Raw genomic sequence first — 20,638 nt, forward strand, 5'->3', positions numbered from 1 at the left:
ACTATTTCCGATAATAGACATTTTTATATGAGCACATACAAGAATAGGTTTTTTTATTTTTTTCCTGAAATTGTATTTTTATTTGTAAAATACAGGATACATGTTAGTTGGAATGACCCCACTATAGTTTTGTTACTTCTTTTTTTCTGTTGTCCTGACGGGGACTGGCAAATTTGATTTGGTCCCAAACCCAAAACATGTTTCTCATTCAACGCAGTGTCCTTTTTTGTTTCGTTTCGCACCCCATCCTTTTTTGATTCGCCTAACGGACAGATGGAACCGCAAAATAAACTTAAATGAAAGCGTAATACAATTTCAGGGTAGATATGGCCAAAAGGGTTACGGATGGGATGGATTGCGCGATGATAACATGAAGTGTGGGAGTTGCGAATGCTGTTTATCCACCTGCATCCTGGTATCCTGTGAACTTGTGAAGGCCACGCCAAGGACACCGGCCATAAATTGTTTGCACTTTCGCCATTGTTATTATGGCTTTTCGCTGGAAAATGCATTTACCATTTCACCCATTTACGTGGTGGCCCCCGACCCCATTTCTTCTCGAATTGCATGAAATTGCATTGTAGTCGGAATTTTCGATTGGTTTACTGTAAACAAATTGTTAAAGAGGCCACACATGATTTGAAATAACAACACGAGTGCTGCAATCGAACGTTTTAATCATTTTTTTTCAATAATTCTTTAAATTTTTTAAAATATTTTCATATTTATTTTAGACAACTTCTGCCGATTTTAATGCTTTCAATATTTTAAATGTGTTAAATAGCTAATGTTTTCTTATATTTTATTTCGTATAGGTATCTTAAACACATATTTGAAAATTATTTACCATATATATTTTGAATGGCCACAAACATTGATAACTTAAAATGCCCTACAATAATATAAAGGGTGCTATAGAATATGGTATATGGTTGTAAGGCTGTTCAAAGTATGGGACTTAAATGCACATATGTGGGTATAAGCTTTTAGCCCTTGGCCTTCATTCCTTTAGCTCATCTTTTCAGCTACAATTTGGCCAAATATCCAAGCAATTTGTTTTTGTTGCTTGATTATTTTCTGAAAAATTTTCGATCATAAAAGCAGTCATACAGGAATGGGATAGGCTTGTGCACCTGGCGAGTCCTAATGCTCAGGATACACCTGTTTCTATGCTTCGAACACTTTATTATCGAAGGATGCCGGTTACTTCACTTCCTGGACTAAGCCTCAATCTTTCGAGAGCTTCACATTTTCCCTGCAGAAAGCACATATTTTTCATTTTTTTTTTTTATTTTCCTACTTGAAGGATGTGATGCAGGCTGCACGTAGTTGCAATTTGAGGGAACACATGCGAGTATTTTTGTGTAAAGCCCCGTAAAAACGTACGCACAAAAGTATGCAATGAAAGTAGCATTTAAGCGGCATATGGTTACATGTGTGTAGGTGTGAGGGTGTACGGGTGTACGGCTGTGCGTGTGTGTGCGTTGGGTAAATTTACACAAATCCACAAGGCGTACGAATTTATTATCCAGCGTTGATAGTGATAAAATTTATAACCAGCATTGAGTACAGCGCCTAAAAGCGGGCAATACAAACACAAACACGGCCGCACACAGGCAGACAAACAATGCCCAAGTGGGCCACTCTCACACTCACACACACTCATACACACGCACACATAAGCACACCCACACACAGACAGGGGCAATTGTGCGTGGGTGAAGAGGACACTCTATATCTGTCTCCCTTCCCCTCTCTGTACATTCGTCATATTTATGCTTTTTTATGGGCCATGTACAATTTTATTGTTTTACTTTTCAATGCAATGTCTGTTGGGGCCTGCCACACACACACACACACTCGAAATTTATACATATATGTTTTCACAGCTGTGGTCAAAAGAATAGTACGCCGTTTTTACAACGTTATTTAAATATCAATGAAATATTTTTATTTTTCTTGTACTTTAAAACTCATTCATAATATATACAACTTTTTTACATTATATAGGGTTTGAGTTCTTTGTTTTTGTTATTCATAAGGAGTTTCTGAAAACAAATTCAAAGTTTAATAAAAACGTACAACATTTGCATTCATTTTTCTAGAATAAAAAACCTTACTATGAGTAATATTTTAAACATTGCACTAGACTTTTTTAACAGGAAAATAAATGTTTTTCTTCAAACGCGTTTTATATTTTTGTTCACCACTGTTTATAAGGACATCAGAAAAAGGGGAGATACCAACTGAATACCGGAATACACGTGTATCCCAGAACCCCAAAACCCGATTCGCTCGGTGAACAAAGGCAGCGAAACAGGTATTAAATGCCAGACAGCAGTTTGTCTTTCAGCTTTATGCATAAAGTCTGGACCTTCCGGCTTACATTATCTTGAGATATTAAATAAATTTGTTCTTACTTCAAACAAAGTAAGGGTCCATAATTTTGAATGTTATTTCTTTTGCTGTTTGGAGAAAGAGTAAAAATATTAAGTTCTTAAATTTTATTTCAATTTTGAAAAACAAATTAATTTATTTATAAATGTGTAATATCTTAATAATTATGTTTTTCCATTACTTAAAATTTTTTTTGGGTTTGCTTTATCAATAATATGTATGTTTTGAAATCTCGTAAAAAAGTTTTGAGACGCTTTCGTTTTTGTGAACTCTTTCCCTTAGTTTTTATGAACCAGCTCTTTTGTGTGCATTTCCCCACGTCCTTTCTGCTTTTCCATCCCCGTTTCACCCCCGTTTTTCACCCCTATTCTCGACCCCTCGATGTCTCCATCGTTCGCACACACTTGTGGCGCACTCTTGTCAACACATATGCGTCCATGATGGCCATATTGCCATATGGCCAGGTGTCCCCAGATCCCACAGACACAGCCACAGCCACATCCTCGTCCTTATCCATATTCGCATCCCTGGTCGTCCTTGGGCTTTTTGGCCCCCTGGCAAGTGGCCATAGATTTTTTTGTTCGTCCGCTGACTGATGCAAATCCCATCAATAATCCAACAATGCAGTGCCGCTCAAGACGAGATGGTGAAATTCAAAAAGAAATGATAAGAAGAGTAACAGAATGAAGAGACACACTTTTCGGCTGATTTAGAAAAGCGAGTTGCTTGCTAAACATACGAACACTGTATACTTTAAAATTTTAAAATGATAACAATCATTATATAACATATTAATATTCTGGCGGATATATTACTTAATTTATTAACTTATCCAATGTGGGGAATATATATTCACTTCGACATCTTTTTATTCGAAAAATAGGATATAACACACTAAAAATTTGTTCTAATTATATTTTGATCTTGGTGATTTTGAACATTAATATTGTGTTTTTAAATATAACGAACTTGGAAGTTCTTGAGTATTCCCATCATAAAAAAAAATTAAACACAGTCTTAAAGCACTTTCCTCAACATGATTGACTGACTGCTGATTGATTGATTCACATTTGTTTGTCAATGGTAATGATGCCCCACGATGTTGATGTTGATGTTGATTTTCATGCCGCTGCCATTGTTGTCATGGTAAAGGGTAAAATGGCATTGTTAAACAGAAGTGTCTGTCCCTTCTTCACAGTACATTTACCATACATACATGGCATATATTATATGGCCATTCAAGTGCCAAGGTATTTAAATATATAAACACTCAAGGCAGAATGTTGCAGTTGCTTTAAGTTTTAGAGTTTTAGTTCATATTAGGCCTGCATGCTGATCAATTGGGGATTAAAAAATATAAAGTTGATGCTTGGAATTATTTACCACAAAACAGTTTAATTGAAAATACTTGAGCTTGTCTAAACAATATATTCGTTTGTTGAATCTTTTGATTCTGAAGGACGTTTTAATTTACTGCCCAAAGGCTGTTCAATTCAATTTAAATGAACTCAAGATTCAAGATGCATTTGATTGGATTAGTAATGTAATTTGATTGATGATTGACACTACCTAAGAGAAATGTCCACAAGCCATTTACTGCTGAGAATTTATCTTAAAATTAATTAACAGACCACAATGGCACGACTGTGACATTTTACAAATGCAAATCAAATAATTAGTGTTGAGCTCAAATGAGTGATTTCAAACTTAGAGAAAATCAAAGTGTTAAGATTTAGAACTTTGATACCTAAACAATAACACTATACTAAATACCTATCAAAACATTTCATAAATAATTTTTAAGTAATTTATTAAGCTTTTAATCATAATAAATTTTCTAGTGTAAATATAATTCTTTGAGTTATCGTGAATAAATAAACCCTATAGTTCTATTAATTCTTTACAATTGTAAATGGTATACATTTAAAATACTTAAACCAACAAGACGACATTGCTCAATCCAATCTGCCCTTAGCCAAGTTTTCCATGGAAAATGTCCTCTTCCTTTTTCTGATTTATCCGGGTTTTTCGCCCCGACTCCGTTTTCCCTTTGTCTGGCATTAAATATGTATTTGTATAGGCTGGCAAATGATGCAAATAAAAGAAGGGAAAACAAAACAGAAATAATGAAGGCTGGACACCGCCGATTCCAGAGAGTCTGAAGATTGCAGAAGGACCAAGAAAAGGACAATGGACCAAGGGTCCTTTGTAACCGGATATTCATGTGCCAAAACAGGATGTCTTTCTGTCTGTGCTGTGCATTAAAATTTAAATTAATTGCCATAGTCGAAGGGCCTGTATTTTGGGTGTTTTCCCATGGCAACAACTGCAGGCTCAAAATATTCCTGCATATCCTGCATATCCTAGAAGCCATCATTTATGCACTTAATTGTCCTAACCAAAAGCAGCAAGGGCTTAAACCCACACACTCGGCCGACTTTAATTGGATCATAAAACAGGGGCCTATGCCGAATATCTAAGCTCGAACGGAACTGTAACTTTGAGACTGCAAATTTTAATTGAGAATAAAATTCAATGCCATTAAAATTATGTCTCTCGCAATGAGTCGTGTCCAAATAATCAGCCAGTGTGATTTCATTATGCCCCAAAACAATGGACTTAAAACTCGTAAATTACTCCGCTCACTTTACGGCTCTCCAAAATAACAACAGAATTTCTGATTACTTCACTGGGGAAATCCTGTGAGTCAGGAACTTAAGTCAAGTCCTCAGTAATTAAATCGCTGCGCACTTGGGGCCTGGAATTTGCCCACTTAACTCCTGAGCTGTTGGTAATTTTCAATTATTCAATAAGCGATGGCCAATTAGCTTCATCGCAAGAAAAGGCTGTACATGACTTTTTTTAAGTTTAGTACTAGAACTAGAAATAATTCAAAGCAAACGAAGACAATAGTTTATAGTTTAGTTAGATCAAAAATTTCCTTAATATTATGCCAATTCCAAATATTAATTTTATTTTATTTATTTAAGAAAACCTTTTGATAAATATTTTTAATTTGCATTTCAAAGAGCCATTTTTATAACCAGGGCGAACTTTTTGGTTATGGGTAGTAAATAAAATGAAAATATTACTTTTTATAAGTAGAAGGAATGAAACAAGCTTTTCTAGAAACATTGAAAGCATTATTACTTAAACTTTAGCCTGAAAGTTAAAACCTTTCCACACTTGTGCCTACTAAATCAGTGCTCAAATTGCGTATACGCCGTGTTGACTTGAAGTGCATCAATAACAGGCTAAAAGAGGAAGTGAAAAGCAGGATGAAGAGGGCAAAAAGAGGGCTAACGAAGGGCGATGGAAATGGGCGGGCATTAGAGTGACATTAAAGTTCAATAAAAGTGAATTTATGCCCCCGATGCGAGTGAACAGGAAATCCTGTCTAGAACACACACACACTCATGTGTGTGTTGGCTGATTATTTGTTTATTTGTAAGCTGCTTCGGAGCCAACCTGACACGCCCCCATTTTTTTGCAGCCTGGCATTAAATAACAAGCGTTTTTTGCGCTTGAAGAACTTTTGCCGCTTTCGCTGCCGTGCCCCATAAATTATGCTACACTTTATTATTTTGTAAAATGCCAGCCAGACAAGAAGATCGCAAAAAACTGGCACACTTTTCCCTTTAATGGCGGGGAAAAAGTTAATGCCCCAACAAAAATCCCAGTCTCCCTGCCACCGAACTCGTTTTTCGGACCCTTTTTTTGTGTGAATCCTTCTCGTGTGTCAACAGTGCCCGCAAAAAGTTGGTTAACCACAAGGACTAGTGGGTGTCTAGTGGTCTGTACCGCCTTTTGTTAATTGATAATGCCCCGGCACAAAGTTGCCAACTGAACCCATTTTAACGTAGCCAAATGCAAACGAAAATGGGCGGAAAATATGAAATTTCTTTTGTTATTTTGTGTGTGAGTGGCAAACAAAAATATATAAATATTAATAACGAGTTGATGAAATACATAAAACTTCTCTTTTCTTTGTGTCTTTATAAGCCCTTTGAGGTTAAATTAAATTAAATTGAACATTTTAACCATAAATGTAATAACTTATATTCAACTCATTTGATTTAGTTGATTTTAAAATATTTGACCAGAGATCAATTATACTAATTAATCATTAACTTTTCTTAAGAAGCTATTATTTTACAGCAAGATTATTTGGCTCATCTGATGTCCTAGTTTTTTTTATAGGTAATACCATTTAATTTTCTTGCCATATTTTGGCAATTCTATGCAAATACTTATGCCAAAATGGCAAAAATTTGCTACCAGTCTGTTGCCAAAAACTATTCAGCAATAAACAATGAAGGAAAGAAACTTTTGGCATGGGTTTAAACGGGGTCACAGTTGAAGCACCTTATGGCGCACATCTGCTGTCTTCCTGTACATATACAGTATACTAAAACATAAATTTGCTATATATATTTATATTTTTACATGCAACCCGAATAATTTTGTATTATTGTCACCGGTTTTTCTCGTTGCCATTACTATTGATTCGCATATTTCTTTTCCTGCTGCTACTTATTACTCTATTGCCTGTTTTCTGTATTCTTTTCTTATTTTTTGGGAGGTTTTGCGCTTTTTGTTTACCTTGAAACATCCTGCGCTAAATATATATTTGAAAAGGAAATTGATTTGCGGGCGCGCCTCGTTGTTACTGATTTTGCACTGGGAAAATTTTAGTCTATAAAATTATAAAGTTATAATTATTTAGGGAACAATGCCCACATACAAACTATATCTTTAAATAACCAAAAAAAATTAAAGAAATCAAATGTATAAAAAACAAATATAAAGGCAAAGAAAGATTTGTTATGTGTCTTACATTCTTCAAGTAGATTTCTGAGTGTACTGCGCGACATTTTCCATTTCCTTTGACTTTGCACCTGAATTGCTCTACTTTTCCTCTCTTTTTACTCTTAAATGATTGTTGTGCTTTCGAGTTTTTATTTCCTTTGGCTTCGTGGCCCACATCAATCCATTGGCATCTTCTTTTGGGTCAAATAACATTTTGTTACAGTTCAACACCGCTGTGACCCCCTTTTTAGAGTCACCCACTTTTTTTCTATATTTTTTCCCTTTGTCACGCTTCTCTTGTGTGGAGCTACATAAATTGTTGGCTAATTGCAAGTGGCTCCTTTGGCCAAGAGAAAAAATATAAGAAAAAATGCTGAAAAAATAGAGAGGTTTAAAGAAGAAAAGGGGGACTCTAAGGAGAAAATTGAAAGAAAGTAGAGAAAGCTGGGTTCGGGGAAAGCGGGTAAAAAAAGTGAAAGTAGAGAGCGACAACAAAGAGTCCAAATAGTAACAATGAAAGACTCCTGTTTTCGCCACCCCCCTTTTTTTCGGAATTCAGCCCTCCACCCATGTCACACACACACACACTCACACCCGCCCACAAACACACATACTCACCCAAACATCCTTTACAGAAGTGTGCGTTGTTTGCTGCCTTTTGTCCGCGTAATTGGTGGAAAAGAAAAGCTTCAAGGGCAAAGCCAGGGGCGGGGGTTTTCCAAAGGGGGAGGGGGGCTGTGTAGCGGAAAATTGTTGGAGGGGCTCCACCCACTGCAGTAAGTGAAAGCCGGACCATTGCCATGGCAGCGAGATTCTTAGCATTATGAGTTTTCATTTTATTTAACAATTTTCAATGGGAAGAGAGCTCACACCAAAATGGGGACTTGAACATATGAAGCTAGGCTAAATTTAAAAAGCGTCTTTCATTATTATTACAGAATCTAAAAATAAAATACAAATTCAATTTCAAAATTCTATACAGAAACAACTTTTAAAGAAAGACGACATTAAAAATATACTGGGTAATTTAAAGTTTTTAAATAATAATTAAATATGTATCTTTATGGTTTAACACAACAATTTACACAAAAAATCGATTTCACCACAATGACGTATTCAAAATGGATATTTTCAAATATCCAAATAAAATCGAATGTCTGGAAAATGAATAAATTGATATAGTTTTTAAGTATTTAAATGTAATTGTGTACAGAGTTCCGTGCCTGATATAAACCACTCAATTTGCATGTCCTTGCAGTGGTTGTGGCCAACCAGCAGATGCGCTCGACCACCAACCTGCTGATTATCAACCTGGCCGTCTCCGACATCCTGTTCGTCATCTTCTGCGTCCCATTCACGGCCACCGATTACGTGCTGCCCGAGTGGCCGTTTGGCAATGTGTGGTGCAAGTTTGTCCAGTACATGATTGTGGTTACGTGCCACTGCAGGTGGGTGTGCCCCAGTCCCACCATATCCCATATAAGCATATGTCCCATATCCTATATCCTATATCCCTACTTGTGACTTGCAGTGTTTACACGCTGGTCCTGATGTCCTTTGATCGCTTCCTGGCCGTCGTTCATCCCGTGACGAGCATGTCCTTGCGAACGGAGCGCAATGCCACACTGTAAGTGCCTCCTTTAAAGAAACTTCCTTCGATACACTTAGCTTATTTGAAATTTTTATTGATTTAAATAGATTTCACCAATCCTAAAATTGTGTCTTTTAAAATTTTACAAAATCAAAAAGAAGACTGAAATTAAATTCTATTTAATCTAACTTATTATTGAAATCATTATTAGAGAGACACAATTTTTAAATAAAATAAAAGTGTTACCAAAAGCACAATCATTTGTAGTTTTTACTATTTTCAAATTTTTATTAGTGAGTTAGGCAAAAAAAAAAGAGTTTTGCAAGTTTTTTAAAACTTTTAACAGGTTTTTATCAGTTTTCCATCGTTCTTTTTGTTCAGATATTTATTATTGACAAGGAGTCAATACTATAAATTCAAAAATACTTTTTCTAAAGTGTAGCCCACCTGCTCCCCGTATCCCACATCATCTAGAGTAATTGCATCAATTTGTCCGGGCTTTGTAATTAGCTAGCTTTGCCTACCTGCAAGTCCTGTTCCCTCTGACCTCTGACCTTTTGTCTTCTGTCTCCTGTCACTCGTCTTTGTCACATAAACATGTCCGAGGATAGCGCTTTCAAGTTCACAATGGAATCTTTAACAGACGAAAAACCTTTAAGGCAGCAAAAAACTTTAGCCAAAGAAAGTCGTCAACAAATTTCTGGGCCAACCGAGAAAGATTTGCAAGAAATTAAAAACCACAAAAAGCGTCCGGATATCTCGTAGAAATTTTTTCCCCTAAAACAAGTTCAAACTTTGTTGGCAGCTTCCTTGATTAAAAAACTTGCAACGTGTCTTAAGAAATTCGAGGTAGGAAAAGAAGAGTATGGCTTAAAAAGTAATTTTTTAAAAATAGTACAAAATGCAGGCATTAAAAGAACATGTGCTCTTTATTTAAAACTTAACTATCGAACAAAATAAATAAAAAGTACAGTACATCTTATTACATTTTTTTTGCTATTAAATAAATATTATTTAAAGACACTTATGAACCAGAGATCCCGTGATTACCCGGTTTTATTTTAAGGTCCGAAATATATTGAAACCCGTTTATATCTGCCCGTTTTTATACATTGTTCTCTTCATTCCCTTAGGGCCATCATGTGCGCCTGGATAACGATTGTGACGACTGCGATTCCGGTGGCCCTTTCGCACTCGGTGCGAATTTATCAGTACCAAGGAAATGCCGGCACCGCTTGCGTATTTTCCACGGAGGAGGAGGTCTGGAGCCTTGTCGGTTTTCAGGTTAGTTCCTCCCCCTACACCGAAAAAAACAACGCGTTTTAAACATAAATAAGATTTTTTACAAGTAAAAACTGGCCTAAAAAAATCTAATATTCTGTAAAGATATGATAGAACACTATCAAGTATAAAAAAGGTATCTTATTTAACATATATGAATTCGGAAATCAGACATCTTATTTATCCATAATGTTGATTAATATAAAAATGTTGGTTGAATATTAAATTGCTTGGTTATATTATGTATTATTTATCATTATTTATTTTTAAACAAATAGATTTTTTTCTGTGTACAATCCACCAACTTTGTTGTGCGCAAAGCTCGAGTGAAATGGCGAGAAATCGCTTATTGTTGAAATCAAGTCATATTTTCCAGTGCTTGGCCGGCAAGACTGCAATATATTTGCTACTTAAGGACACTCCTTCACTTCGCTTCCCACCCACATTTAGTCCTTTTATTCCGAAATGCGAGGACAACTTGTCAAGATGTGTAACATATCAGCGCAACCCAAGAACCAGGGAACATATATTAGTTCAGAAACAGTGGGTCGATAAACAAAGATCATGTTTAAAAATGTAGTTAAGATTGTAAATATTTATATATTTAAGTTTTCAATTGAAATTAAAGTAATGTGTTGGAAAAAATAAATGTTTAGCAAAGCATTTAAATTTAATCGCTCATACGCAGTGCTGTACATATTTTTATTCAAGGCAAAAATTTAACCAAAGAAATACAATGAAATCCAAAAATATTTATTTTTCACACACCATTTGGTTTATAAACTCCAGGACATCTCCAAAACTATTGTTTTGAAATAAATAGACTATTTTCAGTGCGGCAAAAGCCATTCATTTTAAATTCATTCTCTCAGAAAGACAAACCACGAATTTAATTATTTCTCCCACAAAGGCGGCGGGCAGATGTGGAAAATTTGGCTCTAAAAATAGGTTAGCCCAAAATCCGCAATCAAAGCGAATTTTCCCTCCACACTTTCCCATTCATTTCACGGCAACCAAGGGTTTTGGTCGCTGATATATGAAGCGCATTTATTAGCACTTTTCCAGCTCTCAATCAAAAGTGAAGACAATGCCTTTGACTTGATTAAACCACTGTCCATCCACACAATGCATTTTTGTTTGGGCCAGGACAAACGAATCCTTTCAGATCCAGCAAAATGCCAAAAAGCTGCAGAGTGCGTCCAGTGCTGAATTTTGCAATTATTCGCCAGTTTTCGGATTGGGGAAAGATAGCACAATTCCATCATCATTATGGGTCTATTTTTCCCCTCATAGATCAGCGTTACCCCAAATCGCTTTTCCGTCCGCTTGAGTTGCTCATATTTTTTCCCCCGACTTTGTTATGTTTATTACTTGAACTTTTGTCTATTAATCAATTCGGGGACTGCGAGGGTCTTCGAGTGTAATTTCATGCCGGAAGGATGTTACACCGGAAAAGCCACAGTTGTTTTGGCCCCGAAGGGCGCCAAATGAAGGGGAGTGGAATGAATGAGCTTTGTCGTCTATTTCCATTCACAGAACAAATGAATGACGCCCCGAATAGCTACACTGAGAGAAAAGAGAATGAAATATCCTGATTCTTATTTTGATGATCATGTAATTTGAATGTAAAAGTGCAAATATAATTTACTAAACAACTTAACAATTTGTATAGCATTTTTTCATGCGACTTTGGTTAAAAATTTATAAATTGTTTGGTTTCCTTAATTACCAGATATTAAAAGCTTGCCAATTAATTTTATTACTTAATATATAATATTATTTATATAGTGACAAGTAAAAGGTATCAGGAAATAACTTCAGAAGATGGGAATGGGTTTTTCAACAACAAGACCAGAAGATTCGGTAGCTTTATGCTCAGTGTGTCCAGGTGACTTAGTGACTGACTGACTACCAGAGCCATTCGGTATCTTCAGCTAATATGCACCCGTGAAGTTTCCTCGACACTCGTCCTCTGCCCCCTCCTCCTCCCGAATTTTCCCGGCTCACCTTTCCACTCCAAAGCCACCTGGCACCAGGCAAATTGCACAGTTCGCTTCGCTCCGGGTTTTCCGACACTGACATGGATAAGGATACGAATGCGGGGACATGTCCTTCGTCCTTCTGTCCGGGTGGCACCACGCCCCCTTTGCCACACCACACCCCTGTCGCCTGTGCACATAAATCGCAATTGCTTTGGAAAACACGAAAAGGAAACCACAACTTGGGTGCTGAGTACAAAGTGTGAATGCTCTTTAAGGGATTTTCTCGTAGACAATCAAAACTTTGGCAATTAAAGCGGATCAAGGATTTCAAAGGTATTATGGAAATTCTAGAACTGTAAAATTGGATAAGGCTAAAGGACTTTAGGATTTACACATCATTTTAACCGTTTTTCTAGTTATTTAACTATTTTACAAGCTTATGATTATTTATACAAATTTTCACTATTTACTCCACTCGAAAGAGCATTGAATCTGCCACATCGCTTAACTATTGAAAAGGAATCTCACTTTTAGTTCGAATTTGATTTTCCGCCCCTGGAAATAGTCATTGTCAGGGTCAATGTATATTTATATATATATATCGTGCGTTAGTTCGAGCCTTGTCTGGCAATAAAATAAAAATGGATCAAACTTGTGCGACGCATCAGTCAAAGCAAAGCGAACAGCGAAACTAACGACCGAATTGTTGTCATCGTAAAGAACTCATAAAACTGAAACAAATAGTCTGGAAGGGGACGGTAAAAATAGTGTTTATCTTTCAATACTCCCCCAAAAAAAAAAGAAATAACGACTCTTGAGATGTTCACAACGTTTATTAAAGTTGACTTCTGTTATTTTTACTTAATATTGAAGAGTTTTATAAACAGGATGAAGAATGGACTTTCAAGTAACTTTAAATAATGTTCAAGCTACATTTTTTAAAAGATTTATGAACCAAAATCTGGCAAACAAATATTTATATTTATACCAATATATACTCATGGATAAACAAGATCTTCGAATGATTTCAATTCAATATAGATATTAAAAGAAATTTTAAGAGAATTATTTTTCCACGTTATTAAAGCTGTTGTTAAAAGTGCCAGCGTATTATATACCCAATTTCGCAGCCAATTCATAATTTCAATCATCTTTTTTTGGTATACATATATATCCTGGGGATAGTCAAGGGAAATTGCTGGGGGGAGGGGAATACTCATCAGAGCCTGTGGCAAGTTGATTAATTTCGCTGAGTGTCAAGTTGCGTTTATGGACAAATCCCAGGCGCAATTTTTAGGTCATGCCGAATATTAAGTATACGCCCCCGACCATTTATCATACGGCACACACTTCAGTTTATGGCTTTTTATTAGGACCCGCATAAAGTTTAAAGGCTGGCCAAAACAAAAAAAAAAAAAACAAAAAGTTCGCTCAAGTTTGGCAACTTTTATTTATGGCGATGGTGCTGTAAAATTTCATGGTGGATATCCATCGATTCGGGTATCTATGTAGCTTTGTTTCTAGTACATTTTGCATCTTTCTATTTCCTAAGTGGAAGTTTTATAACCCCCATGGCAAAGTTTATAGTTCTTCAGATGTCGAGATATATTATACGCACTTGTTTCGGCCCATTGACAACACAAAATGACTGGATCATCCATTTGAAAATGCAGTTGGGCCCAGAAAAAAAACCCATTTGAAAATGTTTGCTAATCATTTGCCGAGAAAATGACTTTCAGTTTTGTTTTTTTTCCCAGTTTTGGACGACAACTTGGCCAAAAGCAGCTGGGACCATTTTTGGCGCAAGTTTTTGCTGATAACTATTTAATTTTAAAGTGAGCATGAGAAGTTGAAAAGTTGTTTAAGTCAAAGTTTCTTCTTTTCATTTGAAGAAAGTTTTATCTTGATTTACCAGAGTTGAAGAAATTTAAGTTAAATGAAAGCTGAAAAAATCCTATTATATGTTGGCAGTACCTTTTTTCCGCAATCTCAAATAGCCCTGAATAAACTGGAAAATTAAAATGTTTTATTTAAGGTCAATTAGAACATTTTAAGCTTTATAAATACATTAAACAACAGGCTCAAAAAAGTTCCATAAGGCCAAAAAAGTTTTCGATAGTCCGCTTCACTGACTGTGGTAATCAAATTGTGCCACTTACCACTCGAACAATAAATGACAAATAAAGAAGGAGAAAGGAGAAAGGGAGCCAATAATATTCACAATAAATCCCTTTGTCTTGCGAATGTGTCATAAATTGCAGCATTCAGTCGAGATATCGTTAACATCATTGCCACGCATTACAAACAATTTCCTTTGCAATCAACACTTTAATTAATGCATCAGTAATCCTCCTTCATATCAGAAAAAATAAAGATAAGGGAATATGCCAGCAATATATATACGATTTACTGATACTCCTTTTTCAGATCTCATAAAATAAATATCATAATAAATATAAATCATAATAAATATTTATAAAAATAAAGGTTAGGTTAATATACTCGTTCCATAACTTAAATGAGTATAATTACAAATCGCTTTGAGTTTTTTTAAATTATCATTTACTAATGCATTTTATAAATTATTTATTTAGTTTTTGTTAACTCTACTTACTTATTACTCTAGTTATCTTATATTTTTGGATAACTACTTACCTTGTATTGATATAAAATTACTTGGAGTCCATTACTGCATTTAAATCCAACATACCTTTAGTAATGGGTGAAAAATCTGGCGAGTGCAGAAGACGATATTCGGGCATCATTATTCCAGACCCAGAATGCGCACTCGGATTCGTATTTGGAGTCGGATTCGGGGATTCGGGGATACGGATACGGATCCGGATCCGGAGAAGTGTCAGCGCGGATTATGTCACTCGTCCTCGCCGTGATGTCCTTGTTTGTGTTGCCGTTGTCGTTGTCGATAACAAACGACATGTTCATTGGCCATGGCCATGGGTAAATCCCAACAAAGTGATTTCGATTCCATAGCTGACAGGCATTCGCCACCGCCCTCCGGAATATGAATGTGGGGGCGTGGCAACGATTATTAACCATAGCGGTATGCGCGATTTAATCGATGCACTGGCCAAAAATATATACACAATTCAGGGCTTTAAAATCACTAAGAAAGGTTTCTAAAATTATGATAAAATATTTTTTTAAAGCGGAAGTCTGATGGAAAAATGCCAAGCATATACTAATATACTTTTATTTAAGATCAGTTTTATTTTAAGTTAAACAAAAAGTAAATACATCGTCTACCAGTTTTCAATATTAAGATGTTTTCCCTCCGTGTACTTTTTGCGTTTTCTTTCTTTTTCCGATTCATTGCTTTCGAGGCTCACAATTGATATATTTACATATATTTTGACTTGCACCTTTATGCATATTTGGCTGGTTCTCATTGCCTGTTTTCCGCTTTTCCGGCAAGGGGAAAGCTCCTTAATCATTTACACTTGGCTGCTGGCTGGCGCCCACAAAGAAAACCGAATCCACTCAAAAGTTTGGGGCGCCGCCAAATGAGTTTTAAGCCAGCAGCTCATTTGGATATCCCAAAAATGGATGCACGGCCCCAGAAAAACCGAAGAGCCCAACTCAATTCAGGCCTCTGAATACTTTAAATATCAATTGCTGGCGGCTCTCGAAAGTTGGTAAAAGCCCCAACTAGCTCAACAATTCATCGAGTTCATAAAAGGGCAGGAATTACTGCAAATTAATAAGTTGATTTCCACCCAGCTGGTTTGAAAAGTGGTTCCAAAAAGGGTGTTTAATTTGACCTTTGATAGAAAATATATTCAATTAATTGACAAAGTTCTTGCTTACATTTAAGTTGTTTACATAATAAACAAAAGGGATTTAAAAATACATTTAAGACAACTTCTTCATATATTCACAAACTTATTTCCCTCAATTAATGCGATTTTCTTCTCAGCCAAATACTCTACTTAAAACACAATTTATAGCAAAATAAACCCAATTCATTGCCCATCGGCCTAAACAGATTGATTATCCTCTTAATAGGAGTATTCATTATTTTGGTTTATAGGCAATTTCGAACCAATTCGTTTTCGTGGAATTTCCACCAAACAATACACGGATGTTCAACCAAAAACCAGCATAACTACGAGTATTTTCCGCCAGTTTTTCCAACGCCACTATCTCATGCACACGCGTATTTCATGGATATAAATGCATATATCTTTTTGCCTGTTTGGAATACGGCTAAGCGGCAGCTGGTGGATGGAAATGGGGGTTTCTCGGGGGCTTCGGGGGCTTCGGGGATTTCTGGGAGGCTGGCAAGTGTCTGGTACTCATATCTGGTATCTGGTCAGCATTACGGGTCAGCGCTTCTGACAATTTCCATGCAAAAACAAAAGCCGCTGACATGGCAGCAGATGGCAGAGGAAAAACCTTCGACCGAAAGCAGTCGCAAAAAAATGGAGAGCAGCCTTGCAAAAAAATTAAAATTAATATATATTAAGAGTAACTGAAAAACATACAATTAGCAAGTTGATGGTTTTATTAAAACATTTCATTGATAGCAATGCCAATTTATATTTACTGCAGTGGGCCGATCGAGAAAAATGTATAAAATTGTGTCTTTCCTTACTTGAAAATTTGCTAAAAGAAATTTGGAAAATTTTTCTTGTTAAAAGGGTGGTAACGTAATTTTTAGATTTTTATCATCTAATCTATATTTTGATGATTTTAAAAATATTTACACAAATGTTGGCAAATGAGTTTAAGCTTTAATCTTATGCTGATTCTCAAGCCGGTCGAAATATGTGTTAGTCTGAACCCAACTCAGCAGTTATTTATTATTTTCCTTTCCCTATTTTTGTATCCCTTTCAGGTCTCATTCTTTTTATCATCCTATGTGGCTCCGTTGACGCTGATTTGCTTCCTTTACATGGGAATGCTGGCCCGTCTGTGGAAAAGTGCTCCCGGCTGCAAACCTTCCGCCGAGTCACGGTGAGTATATACTATGTAGTGCTGCTGAAAGTAAAATCCCCACAACCCCAGCATGCAAATATCGCGTATACGCAGTTGGCGAGGGAATTTTCCAGGCCATGTTTTTTTTGGTTGTGTAGCTACGCACCTGCTGCCATGATGAATGCCTTTTTATTAGGCTGCGAGGAAAGCTCATGAGCTTTGGCTCATGCATTTTTAAGTGGCCGGGTCAACGAAACCGAGCCATAAGTACAAATGTGAGCGATATTCCCCCGACATTTCCACACAGGATTCAGGAAAAAAATGCGACTGACAAGGTCCTGTTGAACAATTGTTGTTAAACTCGGTGAAATGGTTTGCCAAAAACAGCTAGACTTTGTACAAAACTTATAAAATGAATTTTTGTAGAATTTATGACTATATTTTTGGGAATTTGTAAGAAATCTAAAATACAATTTAACAGAGCTTACTGAAATAAATATTTGTCTTTATATTTTTTATATAATCTTTTTTGCTAATAATTTTATGATCAAAGGAATTATCCCAAGATATTATTAACTTCTCAGAAAAATGTAGCATTTTAATTCAGAAGACGTAAACTTTATAGTAAAAGCATCAATGCAAGTAACTTAAATTATGCTTTAAGGCTAAAGTAAAAAGTAAAGTTACCCAAGTAACTCAGACGTGCTCGGGGTCACCAACCATCAATTTCAAGTAGAACTTGCAGCTTCTTTAAACTTCGTAAATACTTTGGCAAACTTTGGTTTTATCATAAATCGAATACTATTAAATTGTACTCACATTCAGTCGAAGAAAACTTTCAGATGGAATCAATAAAATGTTAAAGAAAACAAAAAGTAGTATTATGCAAGAAATGCAATAAAATGCAATGGTTGTCAAGTAAATAAACTAGATAACTAAAAAAAATAAATGTGAGTAACTTTAAGCCATATGGAATCGAATGCGTTGGTTTTCACCCACATATAATTCATCCAGTATCCACAATCTTTTCGCATATATCTTGTGGAAATCTATGTTTTAGGCTGCGTTTTAAATTTGAATGGAAATGAAGTTGCGACGAGTTCGCAATTCGCACGCAAAGTTCATAAATCACCGAGCAGCAGGCAATGCAAAATTCACAAACTGAACTGCGGCATAATAAACATGCACCCCCGGATCCATGTCTTTTGCATATATAGAATATATTGCTTACTAACTCTCCGATTTTCCGTTGTTGTTTTTGTTTTTGTTTTTGCAGGAAGGGAAAGCGACGCGTGACCCGAATGGTTGTTGTTGTCGTATTGGCTTTTGCGATTTGCTGGCTACCCATTCATGTAAGTAAACCACCCATCATAATTAAAACTAAAAATGTGCTACGGAAATTTGCGAATCAGCTCATTAGTGTCAAATTCGCAATTTTTGATAGTGGGATTCGCCATTTAATTGACAGCCAACCAGAAAATCATCTCATGTATTTTTGGTTTAACAATGATTGGCATTGAACATTGAGAATCGAAAATAGGTAATTGAAAAACAAAATTAGTGAGAATTTGAACATAAAGGTTAAGGGTCAGTTTGAATAACGAGTTTACTTTAGTTTATATAACGTTTGTGCGTCACCTAATGAACGTAAGGGATATATATTACAACTTTAAAGATACTAACAATTTTTTTACAGGCTACAAATGATAATAGAATTACAAATTAAATCCCAAACTTCACAAAATAAATTTGCTTAAAGTTCAACCATCAATTTGAGTAAAAATTGGCATCCGCAACAGCTGCTGGCAAATTTTGTTGGCAAACACAGCGGATAGTTGCGATAAATTGGCATCTTCGCTATTCCGGCCCCCTTTTGAGACCTCCCCTCCCCCTCATTTATTTGCTGAAATGTTTAATAAGCCAGCAGCTGCTGCTCCTTGAGCTGCCAGCACTCAAAGTATTTGCACAAAATCAATGCGCTGACAAATTACAAACGAAATTACAATTACACAGACACTCGATGTGCAAGATGTGCGAATTGCATTTGTCAATGCAAGCCATATGGCATTCATGTTTGAATTGCTAAATTTTATACGTTTATAACGCGGAAAGGGATTTTAAATAAAAGGCCTATTGTTAAAGGCATTACAAAATCGTATAATCATAATTTTATAAATAACAAGAAAGGAAGCAAACTTCGGAGGGCCTAAGCTTCTTTATACTTGCAGCTGTTATAATATGAAAGTAACGAAGCTAGATTTAAATTGCTAATTAGCACACACCATTTTAAAATCTGATTTAATTTAGATAAATTATGGACTTAAAAGTGCAGGTCTTAGGTCAGTTTTCAGATTTTTCCAAAATGTCAAAAAATCTACCCAAAACTTTGAACCAAGGTATAAATGCAGATTTGTAGGTAATTAGCCTACAAGCTTTTTAAGACATGCCATTTTAAAATCGGACTTCATTTGGAAAAGTTATGGACTTAAAAGTTCAGGTTTTGGGTCATTTTTTGACAAAGCCGTTTTTCGGCAATTTGGAAAGGGTAACCACCATAAAAATGTGAAGAAAATCGATCCAAAATTACAAACCAAAGTTTGAATGCAGATTTTTAGGTAATAAGCACACGATCATTTTAAGACATACCATTTTGAAATCGGACTTCGGATCGAAAAGTTATGGACTTAGAAGTGCAGGTTTTGGGTCACTTTTTGGCAAACCCGTTTTTCGACAATTTGGAAAGGGTAACCATCATAAAAATGTGAAGAAAATCGATCCAAAATTACAAACCAAAGTTTGAATGCAGATTTTCAGGTAATTAGCACACGATCCTTTCAAGACATAACGTTTTAAAATCAGACTTCAGTTAGAAAAGTTATGGACCAAAAAGTGCAGGTTTTAGATGATTTTTCTGCATAAACAAAGTTTTAAAAGTACAATATAATGTAATATAAAACTATATAATAATTTATTATAATAATTTTTCCAGGTCATCCTTGTGCTGAAGGCGCTGAATCTTTACGGCGGCAGTCACTCATCAGTCATCATCCAGATTATATCTCATGTGGTGGCCTACACAAATTCCTGCATCAATCCCATACTCTATGCCTTCCTGTCCGACAACTTTCGCAAGGCATTCCGCAAGGTGAGCACATGGATCCTTGATAGTTTTCACAATTTTTTAACTATGATGTGTACTCATTTATAATGATGAATTCGCAGGTCGTTTGGTGTGGCAGCCCACCGCCTTTGATGACAAATCAACAGGTGACCAAGACCACGCGAACTGCAACCGGCAACGGAACGTCCAATATTGAAATGCTATAAGCGAGTAGGTTAATTTTGTTCAGTAAAAGAAACTTTTACTTATACATACGAAACAATTTTAATTTAAAGCCAATCATCTTTATAAAAATACTAAAAACACGTATTATAATTTATAATTATAATTTCTGATCTCAATTCTTAATAAATTTCACCTTGAAAGTAATTATTAAAACAACATTAAAGCTAAACAACCATTTTCTCTTTACAGTTCTTGAGAATGAATGAATGGGGATCGTCACATCATTTTTGAAGGCGATTTTCAAACTCAAAACGGAAAATGTGAATTTAAAGCTAACAAACAACACAAAAAACTAAA

At 35.7% G+C, this 20,638-nt stretch overlaps 1 protein-coding gene across 1 annotated transcript in view; it reads left to right on the forward strand.

The window, feature by feature from the left end:
• LOC108039336 (allatostatin-A receptor) overlaps positions 1 to 20,638 on the forward strand; it is a 90,768-nt gene extending 70,130 nt beyond the window's left edge. The window contains exons 3-10 of the mRNA XM_017116298.2: positions 8,465 to 8,654; positions 8,738 to 8,833; positions 9,931 to 10,081; positions 16,916 to 17,034; positions 18,272 to 18,347; positions 19,985 to 20,140; positions 20,218 to 20,326; positions 20,531 to 20,638. Coding sequence (XP_016971787.1) covers positions 8,465 to 8,654; positions 8,738 to 8,833; positions 9,931 to 10,081; positions 16,916 to 17,034; positions 18,272 to 18,347; positions 19,985 to 20,140; positions 20,218 to 20,322 — 893 coding nt within the window. The 3' untranslated portion in view covers positions 20,323 to 20,326; positions 20,531 to 20,638. The remainder of the gene's footprint in view (positions 1 to 8,464; positions 8,655 to 8,737; positions 8,834 to 9,930; positions 10,082 to 16,915; positions 17,035 to 18,271; positions 18,348 to 19,984; positions 20,141 to 20,217; positions 20,327 to 20,530) is intronic.

Source organism: Drosophila rhopaloa, unplaced genomic scaffold (assembly GCF_018152115.1).
Source record: "Drosophila rhopaloa isolate 14029-0021.01 unplaced genomic scaffold, ASM1815211v1 contig_3, whole genome shotgun sequence".
Taxonomy (NCBI): domain Eukaryota; kingdom Metazoa; phylum Arthropoda; class Insecta; order Diptera; family Drosophilidae; genus Drosophila; species Drosophila rhopaloa.